Source organism: Anolis carolinensis, chromosome 3 (assembly GCF_035594765.1).
Source record: "Anolis carolinensis isolate JA03-04 chromosome 3, rAnoCar3.1.pri, whole genome shotgun sequence".
NCBI classification, from domain to species: domain Eukaryota; kingdom Metazoa; phylum Chordata; class Lepidosauria; order Squamata; family Dactyloidae; genus Anolis; species Anolis carolinensis.
In genome coordinates this window covers 250490157-250516186 of record NC_085843.1, presented here as the reverse complement: position 1 = coordinate 250516186, position 26030 = coordinate 250490157, and the positions used below count along the sequence as shown (strand labels likewise).

General features: G+C 39.5%; 1 protein-coding gene across 1 annotated transcript in view; it reads left to right on the top strand.

The window, feature by feature from the left end:
* Nucleotides 1-2210: 2210 nt before the first annotated feature.
* Nucleotides 2211-26030, top strand: part of wdfy1 (WD repeat and FYVE domain containing 1) — a 34114-nt gene continuing 10294 nt past the window's right edge. Inside the window, exons 1-8 of the mRNA XM_003218265.4 lie at nt 2211-2473; nt 11423-11490; nt 14462-14535; nt 16344-16398; nt 18021-18171; nt 20771-20883; nt 24450-24576; nt 25274-25379. Of these exons, the coding sequence (XP_003218313.1) occupies nt 2337-2473; nt 11423-11490; nt 14462-14535; nt 16344-16398; nt 18021-18171; nt 20771-20883; nt 24450-24576; nt 25274-25379 (831 nt within the window). The 5' untranslated portion in view covers nt 2211-2336. The remainder of the gene's footprint in view (nt 2474-11422; nt 11491-14461; nt 14536-16343; nt 16399-18020; nt 18172-20770; nt 20884-24449; nt 24577-25273; nt 25380-26030) is intronic.

The window sequence follows — 26030 nt, the reverse complement described above, 5'->3', positions numbered from 1 at the left end:
AATTGTTTTTATTTTTAAATATTGTATTGTTCTTTCATTGTTCTTGTTGTTGTTGTTTTTGCACTACAAATAAGACATGTGCAGTGTGCATCAGAATCTGTTTGTATTTTTTTTTTTCAAATGATAATCCGGCCCCTCAACAGTCTGAAGGATTGTGGACCGGCCCTCGGCTTAAAAAGTTTGAGGACCCCTGCCTAAGGTCACCTGGAGAGGCCCTGCTCTCGGTCCCGCCTGCCTCACAGGCACGACTGGTGGGGATGAGGGACAGGGCCTTCTCGGTGGTGGCTCCCCGGCTGTGGAACACCCTCCCCAGAGAAATACGGCAAGCCCCAACCCTTTTGAGTTTTAGAAAAGCCCTGAAAACATGGCTATGTGCCCAGGCTTTTGAAGATTAAATGATAATGACGACCCGGACTGATTTACGGCTACAGCACGAGGATTTTGGAGGAATGGATTTTAATCATATGTTTTTATATTTTTTATATTGTTTTAATTGTTTTATTGGATTTTTATTGCTGTTTTAATTATGTATAGGCATCGAATTGTTGCCAATTTTGTACGCCGCCCTGAGTCCCTTCGGGTGAGAAGGGCGGGATATAAATGTTGGAAATAAATAAATAAACGGGCCGGCAGAAGCTTGGATAAGCGAATATCTTGGATAATAAGGAGGGATTAAGGAAAAGTCTATTAAACATCACATTGGGTTATGATCTTACAAATTAAGCACCAAAACTTCATGTTATACAACAAATTTGACAGAAAAAGTAGTTCAATACACAGTAATGTTATGTTGTAATTACTGTATTTATGAATTTAGTACCAAAATATCACGATATATTGAAAACATTGACTACAAAAATGGCTTGGATTATCCATAGGCTTGGATAAGCGGGTGTTGGATAAGTGAGACTCTACTGTACATATAATATTCATAATATTACATTGTAATATGATATAATACCAATAATACAATATAGTAATATTAATTATATATTATATTTGTAATATTACTAATAATATTACAATATATTGATACAGTACAATATAATAATTTATTACCAGTATTGTACTATGCTAATAATATAATATTGTATGTAAATTTAATTTGTAAGCCGCTCTGAGTCCCCTTCGGTGTGAGAAGGGCAGCATATAAATGTAGCAAATAAAAAAAAAGGTAAAGGTTTTCCCCTGACGTTAAGTCCAGTCGTGACCGATTCTGGGGGTTGGTGCTCATCCCCATTTATAAGCCAAAGAGCCGGCGTTGTCCATAGACATCTCCAAGGTCATGTGGCCGGCATGACTGCATGGAGCGCCGTTACCTTCCCGCCGAGCCTCCGGTGGCCTAGGGGATAAAAGCCTCGTGACTTGAAGGTTGGGTTGCTGACCTGAAAGCTGCCAGGTTCGAATCCCACCCGGGGAGAGCGCGGATGAGCTCCCTCTTTCAGCTCTAGCTCCATGCGGGGACATGAGAGAAGCCTCCCACAAGGATGGTAAAACATCAAAACATCCGGGCGTCCCCTGGGCAACGTCCTTGCAGACGGCCAATTCTCTCCGGAAGCAACTCCGGTTGCTCCTGACACGAAAAAAAAAAACCTTCCCGCCAGAGCGGTACTCACATTGGCATGTTTTCGAACTGCTAGGTTGGCAGAAGCTGGAGCTAACAGCGGGCGCTCACTCCGCTCCCCGGGTTTGAACCTGGGACCTTTCGGTCTGCAAGTTCAGCAGCTCAGCGCTTTAACAGACTTCGCCACCGGGGCTCCTTGGCAAATAAATAAATAAATACAGGAAAGGGGATTCTACCTGAACATTAGGAAGAACTGTGAGAGCTGTTCAGCAGTGGAATTCTCTGCCGCAGCGTGTGGTAGAGGCTCTTACTTTGAAGGCTTTTAAGCAGAGACTGGATGGCCATCTGTCGGGAGTGCTTCGAATGCGATTTTCCTGCTTCTTGGGAGGGGGTTGGACTGGATGGCTTACGAGGTCTCTTCCAACTCTAAGATTCTATGAAAAGTTATCTCAGGAACAAAATAATTTCAACCCCTCCTGGATGTTTTCTTTACTGGCTACGGGCCTGCAGGCCTATTGCTGTCCTGCCTCTTTCACAGCGGCGCCTCTTGCCTGAGCTTTACGGGCAATACAATGAATTTCGGGCGCGCGGCTCTTCCCGCCATTACGGCCGAGGACGCTTTCCCTGCACATACGCGCCGCTTCCGGGGTTGAAAAGAAAGGGGACGCTGCTTATGCGGACATTACGGAAGACGTCCGCCGTGCTTCCGGGGCCGCAACTCTGAGGGAGACTCCGGCGCGCTCTCGTCTTCCTCCTCCTCGCGGCGGCAGAGATGGCGGCGGAGATCCACTCGCGGCCTCAGAGCAGCCGCCCGGTGCTGCTAAGCAAGATTGAGGGCCACCAGGACGCCGTCAGCGCCGCCCTCGTCATCCCCAAGGAGGACGGCGTCATCACCGCCAGCGAGGACAGGTCAGGAGGGTTTGAGGTGCTTTTACACCAGGCGTGGGACCAACTTGGGCCCTCCGGGTGCTTTGGACTCCAACTCCCACAATTCCTAACAGCCGGTAGGCTGTTAGGAATTGTGGGAGTTGGAGTCCAAAGCACCCGGAGGGCCCAAGTTGGTCCCATGCCTGCCTCATAGCGGCACGCCCCCTTTCTCCTTTATTTTTGGAGCTACCAACGAGGGAAGCCAGGCGAGGGGGCGTTTTTGTTGTTGTTGTTGTTGTAAACCACAAGATACACCCATCTTTCTTGCCGCTGTGGTAACAAAAAGAGAGCTCCAGGCGTCCTAAGCAGCTAGGCCAGGCATAGGCAAACTTCGGCCCTCCGGGTGTTTTGGACTTCAACTCCCATAATTCCTAACAGCCGGTAGGCTGTTAGGAATTATGAGAGTTGAAGTCCAAAACACCCGGAGGGCCGAAGTTTGCCCATGGGGTCCAGAAGAAAGCCCTTTTTAAAATTCGTTTTTAAAGAGCCTTTTAATTGCTTTTGTTCCCATGTAGTGATGTGTTGAGTTATTATTATTATTATTTATTTGGGCTGCTGTGATTTTTCCGAGCTGTATGGCAGTGTTCCAAAAGCATGTGGACAATTTCAACAGAAAGGAGGAAGCCATGAAAATGAACAATATCTGGCAAGGTAAATTTTCCCCCTATATGCCATTCATACACATACACACACATAGATGTCATATATATATATAAAGAGAGAGTGAGAGAGATATCATATATTGAATGTCAGAGAGAACATTTTCTATATCTTGTTCTATTGTACATATTGTACACATTAATGTATGTCTCTGTAAAAACATATTAATAATATTTTTTAAAAAAAATTTATTTATATCCCGCCCTATCTCCCCGAGAGGACTCAGGACAGTTTTCAACTGATATCGGCAAACATTCAATGCCACGAGAAGCTGAACAAAGACAAAAATAACTACCGCGACCCCCCAAATCCAAAAACAAAGCCACATCTACCTCCAAAGTAGTAACACATTATACTGCAATATTTACTAGTAATAATATATGTAATATAGGTAAAGGTTTTTCCCTGACATTAAGTCTAGTCCTGTCCGACTCTGGGATTGGTGGTCGTCTCCGTTTCTAAGCCAAAGAGCCAGGTTGTCCGTAGACATCACCTAGGTCATGTGGCAGGCATGACTACATGGAGCACCGTTACCTTCCTGCCAGGGTGGTACCTATTGATCTCAGATTTGCATGTTTTCGAACTGCAGAAGCTGGGGCTAACAGTGGGAGCTCACTCCGCACCTCAAATTCGAACTGCCGACGTTTAGGTCAGCAAGTTTAGCAGTTTGACCTGCTGTGCCATCGGGGCTTCCAATATCTGGCTACCAGTATTTAAAAAAAAATATCTGGCTACCAATATTTAAAAAACTCTAAAATCAGGACAGTAAATAAAGAACAATACTAAAAAAATCCAGGGGAATTCAGACAGGAAACAATCAGGGCCAGCTAACACCTTCCAGGCAGGAATCAGCCAGACCTTGAAGTTGCAAGGCTATTCAATGCTATTTTCATTGTGTCAAAAGTGAATGGAGGGTACAAATTGTAATGTATTTGAAAACACAAAGTTAAAAAACACTTGGCATTATACTAAATGTGCTTTGACCAGTAGCTGGCCACTTGGGAGTGCCTCTGGTGTTTCTATAAGGAGGTCCTCCATTGTGCATGTGGCAGGGCTCAGACTGCATTGTAGTAGGTGGTCTGTGGTTTGCTCTTCTCCACACTCACATGTCGTGGACTCCACTTTGTAGCTCCATTTCTTAAGGTTCACTCTGCATCTCATGGTGCCAGACTGCAGTCTGTTTAGCACCTTCCAAGTTGCCCAGTCTTCTGTGTGCCCAGGAGGGAGTCTCTCAGGTTCAAGGTTTTAATGCTAATGAAGGTAGCCAATTGCAACATACACAGTTTCCTCAAAGAGATCATAGCTCTTTCTCTCACCCTGGGCATTCCACAGATATATAAACCCCTCTGACCTAGTTTCTGACAACGTCACAACCTCTGAGGATGCCTGCCATAGATACAGGCAAAATGTCAGTTGAGAATGCTTCTGGAACATGGCCATACAGCCCGGAGAACTCACAGCAACCCAGCCTTTTAATTGCTTTTGTTCCCATTTAGTGATGCATAGAATTCATTCCATGCTGCTTCTATTTTCAAGGGGATTTTTTTGCTATGCTAATTGCATCATTTTTTAAAAAATTGTGGATAATAATAAATCTTTATATCTCGCTTTTCTCCCTAACGGGACCCAAAGCAACTCACAACATAATACAATACAAATCAAAGCACGTTTAATATAAAATACAAGACAAAATAACACAAAGCATAATAATGTCCAGAAATAAGATATAAATAAATATTAAGCATTAAAAACATTAAAAACCAATTGCAATTATTGTGGAGACTCATCAATTAAATAGTATATTTCGCTAAGCTCAGTGAAAATCAACCCTGTCATTACCAATTGAATTCATTCATCAAAAGCCTTCTTTAACAGGTAGGTCTTCAACTGGTTCTTGAAAGATGACAGATAAGGGGCAATTTTAATCTCAATGGGGAGGGAGTTTCAAAGGGCAGGGGCGGCTACCAAGAAAGCCCCCTCTCTCTGCCACCAACCATATTTGTGATGGCAGCAGTAATGGCAATGAGAGAAGGGTCAGGTTGATAAGATGCAGTGCAGTCAGATAGATAAGTTGAGCCTAAACCGTTGGATGCCTTTGTATCACATTTGTGGAGGGGAACATAACATTTTAACACTTTCCAACATGATTTTTGTTCCTGGCTTGTAAATCTCGTTTCCCTAATTGGTTCTATCACGAAAACACGCGGAAAGTTTATTAAACTGTAAAAACGTTGTTTTGTGGTCTGCAAAAAAGGTTAAAAATGGCACATTGAAAGGTTTTGAAATGGCAGGCACAAAAACAAAGTTTCTAGAGTATAACAACTACTTTCAAAGTAAGTACTGCAGAATTGAACAGGAAATAACACTTTCAAACTAGGAACATACAATTTTTCAAATTTTGTTATAGTGTAGTAGTAGTATAAGTGTGTAAGAAAAGGAATAACACATCGGATCTGCTGTGGTGAATTTTGCCAATTTCATGAAGTGTTATGCTTAGACAAGCGAGGCCTGAAGCATGGAGAAAGTTTCCCAAAGACCATGAGATGCAAAGGAATGTACTGTAGTTTGCAAAGTTTAGAATTTTTCCTGCCAAGACAAATCCTCAGATTTTCCCCAGATACACAGAAAGGAAAGAACTATGACACACACGCTTCATCTGTCATAGACTATTATTTGCTGTTGTGTGCCTTGACATAGTTTCCAATTTAGGGTTGCCCCATTGAGGGGTTTTCTTGGCAAGATTTGTTCAGAGAGATTCTGCCTTTGCCTCCCTCTGAGGCTGATAGAATGTGACATGCCCAAAGCCACCCACTGTTCCATGCCTGAGCAGAGATTTCATAGAATCATAGAGTTGTAAAGGACCCGGAGGGCTATCCAGACCAACCTGTTGCCAGCTAGGAATACTCAATCAAAGCACCCCTGATAGATGACCATCCAGCCTCTGCTTGGAAACCACGGCTTAAAATGTAGACACTGGTCTCTACATAGTCATAGTCTCCATAGTCGTAGTCAAACCATGACACTTTGTTGCCTCTCCAGGATCACAGTAGGGAAGAAGGTGTTATCGTATCTGAGCTTAAACTAAGGGAAGATAATCCTTAAAGGGAGAGGGAAAACCTCAAATCCCAAGCATTAGTGAACAAAACTAATCTCCAGTCTCAGACCTAGTCGGCAAAGAACTCTTTCTTTCTCTTCCATATAGAGCTGAACTGGTTGAAATGAGCAATGTGAAGCTACAAACCCGTTCCACCTATTATATTTGATGATGCTCAATGTCACTACAGAGAGAGGAAAGAATCTGTATATGCATTAAAAACCAGTTATTTTAATTGTTACATTACAGAGTTGAGGTTTGATCTTAATAATAGTTTCAGTGAGGAATCCTTGAGTATCTCAGGCACTAAATGTGTCTGTTGTGTTTGTTGCCCTTCTCACTGCTAAAAATCTCTATACAATAGAGGCAGGTGCAAAAAGATTAGAACATCGTTATCATCTCAGTGGCCTGTCAAATGTTTCTTAGTTTGGATATGGTGTCTATACTGCCATATAATGCACTTCCATGCGATTCTAACTGCATTATGTAGCACTGTGGAACCAGCTTTTATCCACCATATGGGGATAGCACAAGAAATTGAGTGGATTGGTTCCTTCAGCCTATTTGTAGAATGAACTGAAGACCTTTGGCTTAGGGTAAGCAGAACAATCCCTCACCACAGCAAATCAAGATTCTGTGTAAATTGAATACTTACCTAAACTTATCAAATGACAGATAGGGCTTCATGTATTTTATATTTTGGTATTATTCAGGGAGTAAAATATATACATTCCTATTACTCATCATCCTGGTAGAAAGATCTATTGTTCTGCTTGTGTGAGATAGTATTTGAGGTAGATAATAAAGCTGAGATGTGCTGTCTTGTTGCAGAAATAATTGTAGTCCACTCATTCTTGGAACCATGTGGACAGAATTGCATTGTATCTGGGCATTATCTTGTTCACACATTCAGGCTGTTGTATGTATTTTTCTTGAGACTGAACCCCCCCCCCCTCTATTTTTATTTATTTAAAGATAGCTGATGTTTATTACTTCCTTTGGAGAGGATTGAGAATCCTTCTTTGACTCAAGTCAATTTTATTCTGGGCTATTGGTGGAGAATGGGCCTGGGTATGAAAAAGTGATCCTGGAAGTCACTGAAGTAATTGCTTATGGAAATAACTTTTCAGATTAAATGGATTTGTTTCTAGAAGCCCTCCCAAAGAAATGCATTTAATCTGAAACTATCTGTGGAACTGAAATTGCACTCAGATGAACACCATTTAAATGCTTTTGGTGACTTCTGGGGGGAGTTTGGTGAAGAGCATATATAATGGACATTATCATGAAGACCAAGCTGTTATTCAAATCAGGCTGGGATAAGGCTATGTAGAAGAATGGCTTATTTTTAAAAATATCCCAAACATTCCCCAGAGCATAGGCAATTCCATTATTACTCAATAGAAGTAATATGATTCAACTATGAAAGAAGGTCACAAGGGCAATACTCAAAGAAGTAACTGAGAAGCCAGTTCTGAAAGAATGCATCACAATGTTGACTTTATGGAATAGTGCCATGAAGAAAGGTATTGCTGAAATAAACACATATCAAAGGCTATGTGGAGTTTTTCAGAAAGCATCTGGGAAGTGCTGCAAACTTAAGGGGAAAGATACTCCCGTGTCATAAACCTAAGATTGAACTGGTGGTAACAATGTCAATCAAAGCTATTGTATTTCCAGATTTTAAAACCACCAAATGTGGAACGGTCAGTGGGGCTATGTGAATACTTCTACATGGCACTAAAGATAGCTAAGGAGATGACACATGAGACAATGTTTTCCCATGCTTAAATAACTGGATAATCTGTTTCCTCAGAGCAAAGGGTTAATTGCTGCTTGTTTACCCAGGCCTTTAGGGATTACTGCATCTGTTACATTGGATTATTTTAGACTAGGAGAAGAATGTGTGTTTCTTCAAAGTGGATGAGATAGTCTTAAACTGAGGCTGAAAGATACAAGACAGGACACAGCTGTTTTTTACTCTGAACTATATTTGAGTTGTGGAGTTGTGTGCTTTGCTGCTTGCATGGGCTGTTGTGCAACAAAAGGCCTCTTCCCATCAAGCAGTAACACACACCTTAGGTGTTTTTGTACATGTATAATCTCATCTGCTTGCTGAAAAAGCAGGGTAGGACATTAGCTAAGTGCAAGCAATCAGATGGCAAATCCCGAGATCTAATCTCAGTTATATGCCTCTTAGGTTTCTATTTTCTACTGGCGTGTCTGTGATACGTAGATTATATACTGAAGTTTTATTTTCTATCCTTTTACATTTTTTTTCTGTTTCAATTCAATTCTATTCTTGTACTCGTAAAACCAAGATACATAAAGTACTAATGTGCAAAATGATTTGGTTTCTTCTTAAAAGATGTGACAGTACAAAGTAGAGGAAAATGCCTGTTGTTGAACTAGAATTGTTTAAAACACAGTGGGTGCTGTTTAAGCGCACAAAACAGCTTGTCAAAATATTTTGCTATGAAAGCTGTTAATTTCCATTGGCTTTGCTTTGTATCTTTTTCTGTGCTTCTTTTCAGCATTATTTTGTCTTGCTAGCTAAAAGAATGGCAAGTTGGATCTTGTCAACTTGAAACAGTCCCTTCACAGCAAATGCAAAAGCGTAGCAACCAGTTGAATGTACCACCCAAACAGGAGATGTGGTTTGACATAAACATTGCATACACTGATTCCTCTATATAGATACAGATATAGATGTACAATCAGCCCTCCTCATTCTCTTGAGGTTAGAGGCACAAGACCACTGCGAAAGTGAAAAACTGTGGATAAAAGTATTTCTGAGAGAAGACATTTTTTAAAATCTCTAGGTTCTCCAGCACATCTCTGTGACTAACTTCCACTGGTAACTTGCCATAGAATCTCTTTGGAGGAAGTAGAGCAGGAGTCCCCAAACTTTTTAAACAGGGGGCCAGTTCACGGTCCCTCAGACAGTTGGAGGGCCAGACTATAGTTTTAAAAAAAATTATGAACAAATTCCCATGCACACTGCACAAATCTTATTTTGAAATAAAAAACAAAACAGGAATCAATGTTAATAATAATCATAACAGCCTCAATGTTAATAATAACCATAATAATAAAAATAATAAAGAGGTTGGAAGAGACCCTTGGGCCATTGAGTCCAACCCTCTTCTGCCTTTGTGCACCAAAAGCACAAGCAAAGCACCCCTGAAAGATGGCCACCCAGCCTCAATGTTAATACAGTAGAGTCTCACTTATCCAACATAAACGGGCCGGAAGAACATTGGATAAATGAAAATGTTGGATAATAAAGAGGGATTAAGAAAAAAGCCTATTAAACATAAAATTACATTATGATTTTACAAATTAAGCACCAAAACATCATGTTTTACAATAAATTGACAGAAAAAGCAGTTCAGTACACAGTAATGTTATGTAGTAATTACTGTATTTATGAATTTAGCACCAAAACATTGCAACATTTACTACTAAAAGGCAGACTGCGTTGGATAATACAGAACATTGGATAAGTGAGACTCTACTGTAATAATAACACATCACACAGCCCTAAACACTTGGGAAGAGTTTGACTTGTGATTTTGTGATACGAAATCCAGCATATCTATCTTGTTTGCTGTGTCATATAATTATAATAATAATAATAATAATAATAATAATAATAATGATGATGATGATGATGATGAAGGTTGGAAGAGACCCCTTGGGCCATTTAGTCCAAACTCCTTCTGCCTTTGTGCACCAAAAGCATTAGCAAAGCACCCCTTAATTATTAATTAAATAATAATTAAAATACCATTATAAACAAGCAAAGCTTTGGAAGGCATGCACCAGGTGAAGGAGGAGACGGGAAAGGTGTGCACTTTTCCCTCTCTCGCAGCCCACGCACCTTCCTCGGCAGAGGAGGAGGGAGCTGCCGCCGCACGGGCCAGATAAATTGCTTCGATGGGCTGCATGTGGCCCCTGAGCCTTAGTTTGGGGACCCCTGACCTAGAGATTCCTATCTCTAGGTGCTCTCTTAAAGAGGTGCTCTCTGTAAAAATAACCAGCATGACTGGAGAAATTTGACTGTAGAGCAGGCATAGACAAACTTCAGCCCTCCAGGTGTTTTGGAGTTCAACTCTCACAACTCCTAACAACTGGTAGGCTGTTAGGAATTGTGGGAGTTGAACGCCAACACACCTGGAGGGCTGAAGTTTGCCCATGCCTGCTGTAGAGTCACACTTGAGGACCTAGAAATTTCTAGAGAGAACATTTTTAATCAAATCAGTGAATAATCAGATCCACAAAAGTCAAAGCTGCAATAGTAGAAGGATAATTCTACAATTAAACACTAGAAGTAGTACAATTTAAATAAAAACACAAATATATTTAGTTACAGTGAAGAATATAGTCAGGAATAATTTGAGTGTATGCTACTCAGTCCATGATTCATGTTCTAACTTGATGACTATCTTGAATATCCATGCACTCCTTCCTTCTGGTTCTTTATTGTTTAGTTGGACTTCGATTCGTCAGTCTTTTAAATATTGATAACTTTCAGAGAGATAAATGTCCTTTATAGAGTATGACACATTTACCATGTTTTTAACCAAGCTTATGGATTTCATGGCTGAGTGGTGATTTGAGCACATTTCATATTTCATTGTACTTTAGATGCTAAACCATCCTAGTTCTATGGATGAATGTTCTCTTTGCATTGTATGCTACTCCACTATGGTAGAAGGGCTACAGTGGGGATCATGTCCAGTCTCTAGTCCCACTTCTAAGGACTGCACTTAGGGATAGAAGCCTGTTTTTGAATCCTACGCTTCTGGGTGCAATTTTAAATAAAATAGTCTTATTAGGATTAGCATGAAGAATTTTCCACCTGGTATTCCTTTCCTTTCAGAAAAGCTATTTCCCTAACCAAGTCCATAGTCTAAATGTTGAATAATGGTTTAAAATTTAGCTCAAGCTGGTTTTATATTGTTATAATGTAGCTCATAAAAATCAGCTGATTTCTATGATACCAGTAGTACAGTGAATGGAGAAGAACATCTAAGAATAATGTGCTTGTTTGAAAAGTGTCTATGAAGATATTGTAGATATAGACGAAATGAAGGACATTTAAAATAATGTATTATCTGGAAATAGATTTGTAAAGAATTATGCATGCTCTTTTCTTTTATTGAAATCCACAGGACCATTAGAGTATGGCTGAAGAGAGACAGCGGCCAGTATTGGCCCAGCATTTACCACACCATGTCATGTAAGTATGTGTGCTGCTTTGTTGAAGAGTTCATTGAGTATATCTCTGGTATGAATGGTTGCACCTTCAGTGCAGAATTAATAATAATAATAATAATAATAAACATTTATTTACACCTCACCACTATCTCCTAGAGGGACTCGGGGCGGCTCACAGAGTTTAACACTCTGTTTGAGACCCTTTTAGCTGCAGTTTGCAGTTTTACTCTCCTTTAGCTGCCATGGCTCAGTGCTATGGAATCAAGGGATTTGTGGTTCATAAGGCACCTGCACTCTGTGTCAGAGAAGATTAAATACCTCATATATGTAACTCCTCGGTGCATGGCAAACAACTATCTCCTTTCTTACCTTGCTACTATCTGTTTCAGCCATTGCGGCCTGAAGTGAATGTCTGTCTGATGGTTTAGAACTGGGCCTGAAATAAGAATGCATTTTATATCTTTTTCACTGGTACTATGCAGTAGTATCTAATTTGAACTGTGCCTATATTAGCTCACTGTTGTGCAGTCTAGCGCTGAAAATAGGATATAAGAGGATGTGCTGGTGGCACCTGCTTCTTCTGTTGTCGCTGATTAGAGACAACCAATGGAATCCTAAGAAGGAAACGTCACTTATTACCTTCGATGCCAAAAATGAGCACCACCTCCAAAAGCCGGAACTGAAAGGAAAAACGAGAACTCTTTGCCTTTGAGTTGTATGTCTTACTGTATGTTTGTAAATAAGGCATTAAATGTTTGCCTTTGTCTGTTCAATGATACTGTAATCCTCTCTGAGTTCCTCTTGGTAGAAGGGAGTAATATAAATAAAGCATATTATTTATTTATTTATTTATTTATTTATTTATTTTTCAAACTTATATGCCGCCACTCCCCTAGGGCTCGGAGCGGCTTACAAGAACCGGCTAAAATCAATTTAAAAAACATTTTAAAAACATCTTTAAAAAAAAAAATCTTAAAAACATCCTAAAAGCACCTTTTAAAACATCAGCAACAGAACTCAAAAGCCTGCCGAAACAGGTGTGTCTTACATGCCCTGCGGAAGGCCAACAAGTCCCGCAAGGCACGAACTTCAGGTGGCAAGGTATTCCACAGAGATGGCGCCACTACTGAAAAGGCTCTGCGTCTAGTTGCAGTTAGACGCAAGGTCTTAAAACTGGGGACTTCCAGCAGGTCTTGGTCCTCAGAATGGAGGGATCTCTGGGGTTTGTAGGGGGTGAGGCGGTCCCTCAGGTACATCGGCCCTGGACCATGTAAGGCCTTATTATTATTATTATTATTATTATTATTATTATTATTATTATTATTACTTCTGTGGTGTGGTGATGATGATGTGCAGTATTAATTCAAGATAATTCAAGATAAATACTCTTTTGCTAAGTGGAGGGCAGAACGGCTAGGAATTTTACCATTATTAAATGGGTTCAGTATATATGTTCAGGATAGACATTTCATTTGTACCAGTGGCATTGCATGCTGGACACCTTACAATCCAACCTACTGCAGTGTCTCATGCTTCTGACCTTGTGTTTTTGTATAAAAAGTGCACATGGAGTCTCACATCTGAGTATAATTTTTGTCTGATTGTTGGAGTTGAAACAAGCAGCAGTCTTTAAAAAAGGAGTACTACACGATACCTTGGAAATGTGTTGTTCCCAAACTCCACATTTAAACTGCTGTGAATCCCATTCTTAGAGGCAGGCAGGGTATAAATATACAAAACAAAACAATAATAATAAATTAATTTTTTTGGATCCTGAATGCAGCCTCACACACTCTATAGCTAGTGTCCCATTAGGCCCTTTCTTAGCCCTAAAACAGTCACGGAAGAGTGAAGAATTTGTCAAAATTGTCCCCCCACAAGTTGGGACTTGAGGAATTAATGTGGGGATACTGGGAGATCCTATAATATACCCCAAAAGGCCTTAGGGAATTAACAGTGTTATCAATTAACAGTAATTTGCAATAAGCACCTTATTGTGCTAAGTTGTAGCACAATAAGGTTCTACATTTTCTGTTCCACTCTTCTGATGAGTGTCTTTGCTATACTGAAACTACTCAGTTTATGTCAAGCAGAATGAAAGCATTTACTTTAGTTTTTTTCCCTTGATCCTTTTGTGGTACTTATTCGTCCTCTTTCTGACCCTTCTAAAGATCTTACTGCATCGAAGCACATGTAGTGGTTTTCCAGCAGGCTTGTTCTAGCTGTCTTCATATAATTCACAAGACAATCTTGTGATCTTCTGGATTTTTCATGGCAGACCATGAAAAGGCAAAATATCCTTGACCTTCTATGGAAGAAATATAATGTTGGCAACTCAGTGGGAACTTGGCAGTCAGATCAAGCTGACAAAAACAAAAATGTTGTTCATGCTCTGAAGTTGCATAAGATCAAACATCTGCTTCTGAAGGCAGAAGTGTTTTTTAATCTAGTATGTCATGCAAATTAATGTCTTAAAGAAGCTGACATAATAACTTCTTTTGTTTTACCATTTATATGATCTGGTTTTAATACATTCTTGCTCATTATATCTATCCACAGAGAAGAAAAGATGCATGCTAAATATAGGACACATATTTCCCTTTCTAAAATGTTACTGAGTTCCAAGTCACCATTCAAGCAGGACAGCCTATAAATTAAGTGAAACACCTCAAAATTTGCTTGTAAACAGGATTGCCAACTGATGAGAAAGCCCGACCTGGCCTCCTGCTTTGTGTTTAACTTCTTCATTATTAAAAGAAAAAAAATCAAACCGCTCTCATTATAACATTAATATCAAACATTCAATTTCTCAGACTAAGCTGCTATTAGAGGGGGAGAAGTTAATGCAGAAACAATGAAGTTATAGTCATACTTTGTAAGAAATCCAGTGGCAAGATACAAAGAATGTGTGTGTTCTGCAGAGCATATTCTGATTTCGTTTGACAAGTGCATGGATGCAACATTATTTTGCTAATGGATGTTTCTTTGGACAGCTCCTTGTTCAACTATGGCTTATCACCATGATAGCAGACGAATATTCGTTGGCCAGGATAATGGAGCCATTATGGTGAGCATATAATTTCTACAGAGAGTCTTCTTAATTTCTGCTGATTTTGCCTTACTAACATGCATTTGATTTTCATTATTCCCAAATTATGCATGTTAATTTAATTTTCAGACTTGGAGTGAAACAATATTTAACTTACCTGATTTTTAAGTACTATATTATACAGCTCTAGGTGTGGACATAAATTCATTATGTGACAGAACAGTAGATGCTTTTATTTACTGATTTAGCACTGGTTTAGATAACCTCCAATCAAGTTTGCTTTGAATTAACTTTAACTGTAAAATAAACAAATAGTATTGTGCTTGTCCTGTATGTAACAGCATGGAGCCTCTGGTGGCCTAGGGGATAAAAGCCTTGTGACTAGAAGGTTGGGTTGCTGACCTGAAGGCTGACAGGTTCGAATCCCTCTATCAGCTCCATGCGGGGACATGAGAGAAGCCTCCCACAAGGATGGTAAAAACATCAAAACATCCGGGCGTCCCCTGGGCAACGTCCTTGCAGATGACCAATTCTCTCACTCCAGAAGCAACTCCGGTTGCTCCTGACATAAAAAAAAATTGTAGCAGCATGACTTCTTACTGTTGTTATGTGCCTTTGATACATTTGAGTCATTTAGGGTGGCCATATCATAGCCTTTCCTTGGCAAAATTTATCCAGTTGCCCATCCCTCTGTGTTAGAAGGAACTCTTTTGCTAAGGCAGATCACTAAGGCAGTGGGATTGCACTTTGAAGTTTGCAGCCACATGCAGGTTTACAACCACCTTATTTTTTGACAATAAAGGTGTCTTTCAAGGGGTAAAAGGATAACTGGCCTGGAGAATAGAAGAGATTTGGCAGGCCTGGAACAATTGGTTAAATTTACACACATTCAGTCTTAACTAGTAGAAAACACCAGCCCAAGTAGTGAAAACACAGATTGTTTGAGGAATACATAAATTGACTATTAATCATTTCTGGGTCTTAGTCTTTTCTTTTTTGTTTGGTGTAAAAGCTATTCTTACCCTGCATATATTGTAAGTCCAAAGCATTTGCATCCTGTTAGGACAATTTTCTCAGGTGTGTTAACATAAGATTTTTAGATTCTTGTTCAATGCCAAAGAAGTTTTGTAAAAAAATGTTTTCTCATTTTTCAGCCTTACAGTGGTTGAATTGGCTTGGCAAACATAGGTACAAATTCTCTCAAAATATTCTCATTGTGTGTTAATGCACACAGCCCATTTGCTCCCAGTTCTCTCTCCCTCCATCCACAATAAAGCACCCACTAAATAAACCAGAAAAAATGTGTGAGATGTGAGATCTGACCATTGTGACATGTTTGTTATATCCCAGCTACGTTCTAGTTGGGTTACTACAACATGGTCTACATGGTAGGAGCACAGGAAAAGGGCTACATTAGGTCCTGGCTACATTAGGTCCTGGAACTCCCTTTCCTAAGATGTATTTTGTGATCAGTCCTCTTTAAGACTGGAACTCTCAGTGTAACTATGAGGAAGGAAAAAAATAACAACTATAAGTATTTGCATGGATCTGTACCTGAATTTAAATGTTGGTTTCTCAATAGTGTTGTCATCCTCTCACTGAAATCCCCAGTAGCCGAATGTACATAATGGGGAGTCCTTCCTAAAAATGTTTTTTTTTTTAATCAAACAAGATGCTAGCATACAGCATTTGCAATTATTCTTTATAACAGCAGCACACATTTTTCTAAATGAAAACACTTTCTGGTATCATCAGTGCCACCTCTGTAGTACTGAAAGACAGTTATGGCTCTTTTTCTTAATAATTATTTGGTTGCTTGGTTTCAGGAATTCCATATCTCAGAAGACTTTAATAAGATGAATTTTGTCAAGACTTATCCAGGTAATGAAACAATGAAGCATGCATTTCATTACAGGTAACAAATGTTAAATGAATGACTTGGATGCTAAATTAGTCCCTAACTTGCACCAAAAGTTTGCACAGATCTTTGTGCCTGCTTGGAGACATAGAAAACTCAGGGGAATAAAATTAAATTATCCTTAACTTTAGAATTACAATAACAATTAAAAGAAAGCTTTTCAATATTAATACTCGGTACTACCTAATAGTCATGTGCGTGAAATTCGTTCCTATCATTTTTCCTGTTTTTTGAAGTCTTCCCTTTCTTCAGAAGCATGAAATAGGAAGCCCTCTTCCGACATGAAAGCCTGTTTTCATGTCGAACCGAAATTGTCTTCTTGCCTGCATGTAGCTGGGCCTGGAGCTAGGCTGCAGGCACGCTCCGGGCCTGCCTGTAGGCCCTGCCACACACACACAGTCTCCGAGAGTGTGGTGGGGTGTGTTTGGTGGCTGGAGGGTCTTGCAGGCGAGCTCCAGGCCTGCCTGCAGGCTCCGCCACACACACTCTTGAGAGTGTGGTGGGACATGTGTGGCGGCTGGCAAGGTGTGCAGGCAGACCTAGAGCGTGTCTGTAGCTGAGTAACTTACTCCAGAGGAGCAACAGCAGGTGCAAGTAGGTAAGAAGAACACCAGGAAGGGGAGGCAGTGGCTGGGAAGCCCCCCCCCCAAATGATCTGAATATCTGGGCCCCAATCCGACCCCCCCCCCTCCGGATTTCGGGAGGCTCTCAAAATGATTTTATTTTTATACCCCACCCCATCTCCCCGAAGGGACTCGGGGCGGCTTACATGGGGCCAAGCCTGGATATCAACAATATAAAAACAAAGCAATAAAACAGATCAATCAGCAATAAAAACAAGTAATAAAAAATCACATACAAAAAATATAATGATAAAATCTTGGATTGGATCCAAAGGAACTGGGCCAAAAGTGCAAGTTATGCCAATATCATCATTATAGTGACTTTATACCAGTCCTCTCCTTTCTTCACTGGAAAATGACCTTAACATTTCTTTGTGAAGGAACTGATTAATTTCAAGAAGTCTATAAATGTTCATTTTTTTAATCTGCCGTAAAAAGACATATTTTTGGGTACAGTCACAATGAAGACAGTATTTCTGACTTTCTGTATGAAAGACTTGAATGATTTGCTAGGAATGCCAGAACTTCTTCAGTGTGGTATGGGTTGCTATAACATGGGGAGCATCTAACAAGTAAGTTAGTCTAACGTTGTAGTCCCAAGTCATAACATAAGTCTAGGACACATGCACTCATTAAAACAACAATGCTCAATACAGTTAGAAACTCTATAATGCATAATTCAAAATATTAGTTAAAATACATGATTAAAACCAGCACATTTTAGAATTGATATATAACAAATACAGTAACTGGGAAAACATGGCTCACATTTTTCATGCAAACTCACTGGCTGCTATCATATAAAACAGAAATGAAGGTTAAATTTATGGAGGTGCTGAGGTATGTACAGTAACAAGCAGACCTGATCGCACCCTGTTTTGTTGGTAAACCTAACCATCCATTATTCAAATCTAAGTACAGATATTCACATTTAAGTGATATCATTCTTATCTGTTTCCCAGCTCATCAAAACAGAGTGTCTGCGGTGATCTTTTGCTTGGAAGCTGAATGGGTTATCAGTACCGGCCATGATAAATGTGTCAGCTGGATGTGTACCAGAAGTGGAAACATGCTGGGAAGACATTACTTCACTTCTTGGGCTTCTGCCTTACAGTATCCTTCAATGTAGCTGTATCAGATAGGAATGCTTAAAGCCTAGACGAGGCAGCTTTGCTTTTCTGTCTTCATATTGTATAGTGTCTGCCAACAGATTTACAGATGATCAGTTTCTGTTAACTTCATTATTATGACAAAAGTTTTCAATAATCTCTAGTTATAGTGGGTTTTAGCCTTCTCTGGCTTCATCAGCTATGTGCTCAATGCTTCATATATAGCTGATAGGCCTTGGTTCTGTGTCTGTGCTAAAATGGCTGTCCATTCAGAAAGCTATTCTGAATATCCAGAAGATGCAAGATAAATTTAGTTTGGAATGGAAAGAAAAATACAAGCATGATAAAGAAACCGCGTTGTTGATTGATTATGAGTTCTTTATTACTTACACCCATTTTATTGTACTAGTTGGGTAAATATGCCAGGAATAACTGCTGTTCCATTTGCCCCAGCACTTTTCTCCTCCTTCCTCCTTCCTCTTGCAATTGTTAAAGATTGCTTGGTTAGTTACACATTGGAAGGGTCTGTTTTTGTCAAGGAAAGCAGAGTATTCCTTTTAGGTAATTCTACTGCATAGCAGTTGTAGAACAGTGCATAATTTTGTCTAGAGGTGGACAAACCTCAGTCTTACACGATCTCCTTGAGATCAGGAAAAAGAGCTAGGTGATACAGACATGTATTAATATTAATTCCCAGAGGAGAACTGTCCTAATATTTTGCAGCCAAACCAGGAATCCTGTGACACCTTAAAGGCTAACAAATGTAATATGATCTAAGATCTTATGGACCAAGTGCAGTTCATGATGTAATAAATGGTCTAGAAAAGTTTGTGCTATAATAATTGTGTTAGTTTTAAAGTTGTTACAAGTCTTTTCTTTTATGTAGACTTAAATCATTTTAAGCCTGTGTATTAGTACTGACTACAGAACTAAATTCACACTCAAACACATAAATTGACTTTTCCCAGGCTCTCGCCATTTCTCCATAAACACAGCTACAGGATTAGAGACAAGATAGTCTTGTCCAGGAATTATTATTATTAAGTAACTGGAAGATCTACCAATACATCCAAATCTACCTTCTGCCTTTCAGTAATGAGGAATCCTCAGAGGCTACATTTCCTCAGGATATCTCTTTGGTGCTGGCAGTAGTAATTTCAAGAAGTTTGTTTATTTATTATTAGATTTTTTTCTCTCCCCCACCTATCTCACACTACAACTACTTTTTTCTGCATCTTCCTCCCTTCTATACAGCATGAACTTGTAGGACCAACCACAGAGCATAGCTGCCAGAGTCCATTCCCAAGGAAAAGCATTCCCAGTATTTCTCCATGCTTTATACATGAATGCATTTTAAGAAGGAAAAGAGGCATGTGTTCGTGTCATGTCTGAGAAATGTTACATGGCATTTTTTATGCTTGACTGACCCCTAGGGAGCATAAAAAATATAGCAAGTATCTCTTCAAGGGGTGGCAACCATTACATGGCTATGGCAAAGGGCAAAATTCTAGAATTCAGTGATGACAGGGCAGGTTGGAAAACCTGAAGTTTGACTGGCTTGTTGTTTCTCTGTGCCTTGCCTTCTTAGCTCTTTTTGTCATTCTCTGTTGGGTGCTGCTTCTGGTTGGCTGTCACCTTGTCACCACTCTATCATTATTTCCAACTTTTGTTCTTTTCAGCTCTTCTGTTGTTTTTCTGCCCTAAGCCATCTTGTGGTTTATTTTATCTTTAGAGCAGTGAAGGTGCGATCAGCCTTTTTTCTGATCTGTAAAAGGTGAGAGTCTTGCTTTCAAGTTTTGACTGAGTTTTTGAATCCTGATCATATAGGTCCAATGAATCTATCTAACTTTGGACTCTTAAGAATCTGGTATGATTTTCATAGCAAAAGGTGTCTTCAGCTTTTGATTGTCAATGCTTTCTTTTCTTCAGAGGGCATTTCCCCCTGGCACTGCACTGTTTGCTGGAATTATTAACACAATGATTATTTCAGTATCTTCTTCAAGAGCTTCTGAAGTATATTAGTAAGCCAGTTAGGAAAGTTTATTGGGCATCCATCTCTGGAGTTCTTCTTTCCAACAGAATAGAGCTATATAAGGTTTTTTCCTCATCTTCATCATGGCTGGAATTGTGTCTGTATCAGCAGTGTGGTCTCATGTTATCCCTCTTGTTCATCCCTTGTTATGAAGCCTTCAGAGATGTTTTGTTCTTGCGGCTTGTCCTGTTGCCCAGGAGAGGGAACTAATGCTCCTCATATTGCAATGTATTGTATTTGTTTTTCTCCTTTAAGCTTGCCAATGTGAGACTGTTAAAGGAGAATAAGGAGATTTTCAGAGAAGATGTCTTGAATAATAAAACTAGCATCCTTCTTATATTTTGGAGCTATTAGCTGACAAATTGAAAAAACAAATACAATGACCAAAATAGTCATGGAGGGTTTGAACCTTATTTGCATGAGAAAAAGTAGCATTGATAGTATTAATAATAAACTTGGTTTCAATCCAAATTAATATCTCTACAACTAGGCTTTGAATCTGTTTTTGTGCTGCTTGAGCAGCTGAGATATGAAATGGTGATTAGCTGCTCCTTGACTTGTCTGCTCTAAGATATGACTTTGAAACCCAGCATGCCTTCGTTGGTGACTACTCTGGACAGATCACCCTGCTGAAGCTTGAACAGAACACATGCTCAGTGATTACAACTCTCAAGGGCCACGAAGGTAACATTTGGTTTCAGCTCATTTTCTCTCTTGTTTTTTATGAGGTGAGCCACACTGCAGAGGCCATGTTTGTGGCTGGCTCTGCCATGTTTGTTGGTGGATATCCACAAAGCTCAATCTCTCTCTCAGTAAAGTCGGAATATTAGTTCTTTTTCACCTTTAGAACTGTCCAGTTCCACTGTTTGTTCAACATGCAAGTTTAAATTCTAAATCAACGTAAATGGCAATAAACCCCCAATTATAAATAAGCCCCCAATTATAAAACTCAAACCTGGTACCTATGATTCTTTTCCTGCAGAACACCCATTTCACATAAGGCCAACCTTTAAATTCTAAATGAACTACTCACTTTATTAGACACACTCAAATTAATTTGTTCCTCCCACCAAATATCTCTGCCAACCCACCTGTGTACCAGTTTCTTCATTTCACCAGCCAGCTGATACCCTTCTCAATCTCTCTCATTATTCCTTCTGTCTCATTTTTTGTCAAGCAGTTTCCAGAAGGATCATGTTCAGGCATATAAACACATTCTTAATTTACTGAAATTTCCCACCTGATGTTTCCAAGCAGCAAGCAGTGTCCCACACTCTTGTTTGACTCCTTTACCAACACCTTAGTTGTTTAGGGATTAATTTTGGATGGTCAGTTTTACTAGGAGGATAGCTATGGTTTAAAATGAAATGCTAGTATGGCTCTAGTCTCCTGCCATCTTCATTTTTTAAAGAATAGAGGGGAATGGCAAGAAAACGGAAACCACGTTGATCCTGTAGGCTCTGTTGGACCAAATTCCCATTCATCATTGGCTATGCTCATTAAAATTGTTGGGACTTGCAGTTCAAAAACTCCATAGGTCTGTACTAAAAAAGAGAAAAGCAAAGGGATAAACACAGATCTCTGCAGGGTTGGAGAAAGTTACTTTAGAGAGATATTCCCCATCAGAACAGATAATATTGAATTATATTGATTAATAATTGCTAGCAATTGGGTTATTCCCAGCCACCCCCCCCCCATGCCTGATAATTTAAACTGACCCTACAGCCAGATAGAGGAAGTAGTAGTGGTCTGCTTGATTTGCCCACAGTCTGAAGTGCCCGCCTCCTAATCTTCCAAACAAGCATAGAAAACAAACACTAGATGTCAGTCTAGCAAAAGTCTACTCATTGCTTTCATGGCAAGAGATGTATTCCTCTGCTATACCTGCTATTCAGTAATAAGCATGTTTGTGTAATGAATGATACCATATTCAGAAAGGGCAAAACATTTGTTGAGTTTCCTAGACTTCTTGTTGCTTCATAATTACAAAGAACTATGGAAGGTTGAAAGCAGCATTGAAAATTTGTCAAAAGAAGTCCTTCAGGTCATTGCTTCTCATCTTTATATCATCTCTGTTAGTGTTTTATTTCATTCATCTAACAGTAATTGCCTATTTTCTGACTCTTCACTGGTATTTGTAATGATATATGGCTTGGTATGTTAAGTGCATCTCCCTGCACTTTAAAATGTGCCATGCGCCCCATTGTTCCCTTGACTTTGAAAATGTGAATGAAGCAAGATTTTGATGGGACAAACACCCAGATACATTGGTCATTGCTGATTCAGGCTGCAATGTTTTGGGGGTGCTATATAACAAGGCTTGAGGGGTGTAAATTGAACCAATCTACTTTACAGTGTTGCCTCAGTCAGCATGATCGGTGCATGGTGGGGTTTGCTTATCTCTTACCCAGAAGCTCAAAGTGATGTATGCCACTGCCAGCAGAGATAATTACTTGCTCAGCTCTCTCTACACACTGTGGCCCAGCACTGATTAACTAATTCAGCTTTGCTCCTGAGAAAATTGCCAGTTTCTATGTATCTTCTGGTAGGCTATAAATACCGAACAATAAGAATTAGGTACAGACAGTCAATATTGGGGCAGCGCTGTTCAACTAGAGACAATAAAACAAAATTGGAATAAACAGCAGTTCCAGATTAGCTGTCTTGATAAAAGGAGAATGATCACTGAGAGTAAATTTCAGGGGTCATTACAAAAAGTGACTAAACAGCTTCAATTTACTGAAAGGATAATAATATGGGAACAAACCATGGACTGTGAGGACTAAACCTCGGTAAAATAAAATGGTTTAATTTCTGGCAACTTTTTGTCGTGCCGTATTTTTTTTTACAATTGCACTTTGTCTATTGCTTAAACATACATACATACATACATGGTAGGTATTAGTCAACTTTCAAAAATCTTTTTAGACAAGCTGCCCCTCTTATTCATATTATGTTCAAGAATACCAAATTCTGGTACAATTGTTCTCTCTTTTTGTCTGTCTTTTGGGGGGGGGGGGGTATTACCTTTCCTGTGAGTTGCTCAATGTGATTATGCACTGGGACATTGTTATCCTCCCAAAAGCCTTATGTCGTAGCAGAGATCAAGAAGTTAGATATTGACCTTTAGTCAGCCAATTAGGTTTATAGTGAGTGGGGAATCTGATGTCCCTCATGTCAGAAACACTTATTCAAAAAAATCTTTCTTTCTGCGGTTTCTTCAGGAAGCTGAATAAAAGGACAAAGACTTAACAGGAAGGGTTATATTAGTGCTAATGGAATGGGTTATACTCCAAACCCAATCCATTTGATCTTTTAAAAAATCTTCAATGAATTAAAAATAATTCTTTCTCCTATATGAAATAGTACAATCCAGTAAGAGCTGCACATTGTTACAGTATAGCCCCATATCCACAGGACTGAGATCAGTGGTTTTACCTACCCTTATCTGACAATATATGGCCTTTCTAGGAATTCTCTAAGTTCTCCGGGAGATTCTGTGATATGCTTCTGCTAGAAGTTACCTTAGAGCAGTGGTTCTCAACCTGTGGGTCCCCAGGTATTTTGGCCTACAACTCCCAGAAATCCCAGCCAGTTTACCAGTCGTTAGGATTTTTGGAACTTGAAGGCCAAAACATCTGGGGACCCACAGATTAGAACCACTGCTTTAGAGTCACTCAGGAGGACCTAGCAAATTCCTGAAGATATTACCTATCTAGGAATTTTCTCAGGCAATTCTGTGGTAATTTCTGGCAGATGATTTTAATTGCAATAAGGTCCATTACTATGCAGTTTCTTGTTTTTAGGGTAAATTCAGGAACATATTCTCCAGGGAAGAAGAAATAATAATAATAATTTTATTTTTTACCCACCTCTCCAGCATCTTGAGATGTGAATTTTTAAACACTGTTTTATATTTAATTCTGTTTTAATGATTGCATATTTGTATATTTTAAATTGTATGGTAATGCAACAAAACACATGATACAAAGACCAAAATATGGTGGCAATAGAATGCAAATACAAAACTCATGGTTCAAATTTTGGTAAGCCTGTCTACCTGGATATGAAGATCATACTGCACTCTTCTCTTTTTGCTGCCATTCATGTAGGCGTTTTAAAAGGAAAGATACCAAATTTTATAGTCCCTGTCCTGAAATGAAGTATTGAATTTATCAGCTTGTAGATTCTTTATCAATTTGCCAAAATTTGTCTATATAAAAACAAAACCATTTCCCTCTTCTAATTAGGAAGCATTGCTTCCCTTTGGTGGGACCCTGTTCAGCGGTTGCTCTTCTCTGGCGCCTCGGATAACAGCATAATCATGTGGGATATTGGCGGGAGGAGAGGCCGGACACTGCTTCTGCAAGGCCACCAGTATGTAACAATTTTTGTTTTTCTACAAATATAATTGCTGGTTCAGTTCTTTGTGGTATTAAAGTGTGGATGGGAAAATATGTTCTGCCTCTTTTCTAAGGATCCATCCAAAGGAAGTCAGATTCTTATAGGAGGGCTCTTGATTTCATGCTACTTCTAAATGTATGCATTAATATATGCTGCTTTAATTATTGCCAGAAAGGCAGGTGAAGATTTTAGCTCTGGTGCTCAAGTCATAAAAGTGTGTGAACTTAGATATAAGGATGTTAAGGTGGAAACAAGAGTTAAATGAGAAAGTGTTTCAACTGGAATACAGAAAAAGTGGCTGGAAATCTGTGTTTATACTTATCAGTTGCAATACTGGAGCCCCCGGTCGCACAGTGGGTTAAACTGTCGTGCTGGCAGGACTGCTGACCAAAAGGTCAGTAGTTCGAATTCAGGGAGAGGAGTGAGCTCCCATCTATCAGCTCCAGCTTTCATATGTGGGGACCTGAGAGAAGCCTCCCATAGGATGGTAAAACATCTGGGTGTCTCCTGGGCAACGTCCTTGCAGACAGCCAATTCTCTCACACCAGAAGCGACTTGCATTTTCTCAAGTCGCTCCTGACACTGAAAAAAAAAGTTTCAATACTAAAAGAGATAATGGTGTCTGTTTCTTTTTGTTTTGTTTTGTTTTGTTTTTTTGTTTTTTTTACAGTGATAAAGTACAGGCCGTTTGTTACCTCCAGCTGACACGACAGTTGGTTTCTTGTGCAGCTGATGGAGGAATCACAGTCTGGAATATGGATATTACCAGAGAAGAGGTAGGAATAGGCAGCAAATCAAAGACTTCAGCTATTCTCTTCAAACATGCCAGCAAGAAGCTGGTGCCTCGTGGCAATAGTATCATTATTATGCTGGTAAAATTTCTGTATTCCATTATTTTATGGAAATACAGTTAACTACAAAGCAGTGGCTATTAGCCATGAAACAAATGGAGATGATTCTTGCCAAAATGAAAGTGAGGTGATGGAAGTGCCCTAAATTGTGCTGATATTTGAACAAATGCTACCTCTTTCCCCATAGGAATGCATCACAGCTGACTTATAGAATTCAACTACCTTTATAATCTGTATGCCAAAACGTAGAATAGTGAAAAACACCTTATTAACCTAATAGTTGTATCCATTTACGTTTTCTTGATAATATTTTATCTTCATTCGGTTTTGCTATGTGAACAATGCTTTCCCCTACAAATATTTATATTTGTAGAAATCACCACATTGGGCTCATATTCTATTAATATATTTTAATAAAAATAATAAAGCTATGGGTGGCATCCATTTAGGTCCTTTCATTGACCTAACAGAAAGGGAGTGGTTTCCTCTTTCTCTCTACAGCCCCCTATGTTTCTTCAAAATTGTTTCTGGAAAGTGGGGGACCCTTTAGAGCAGATACTAAGAAAAGATGTGTGC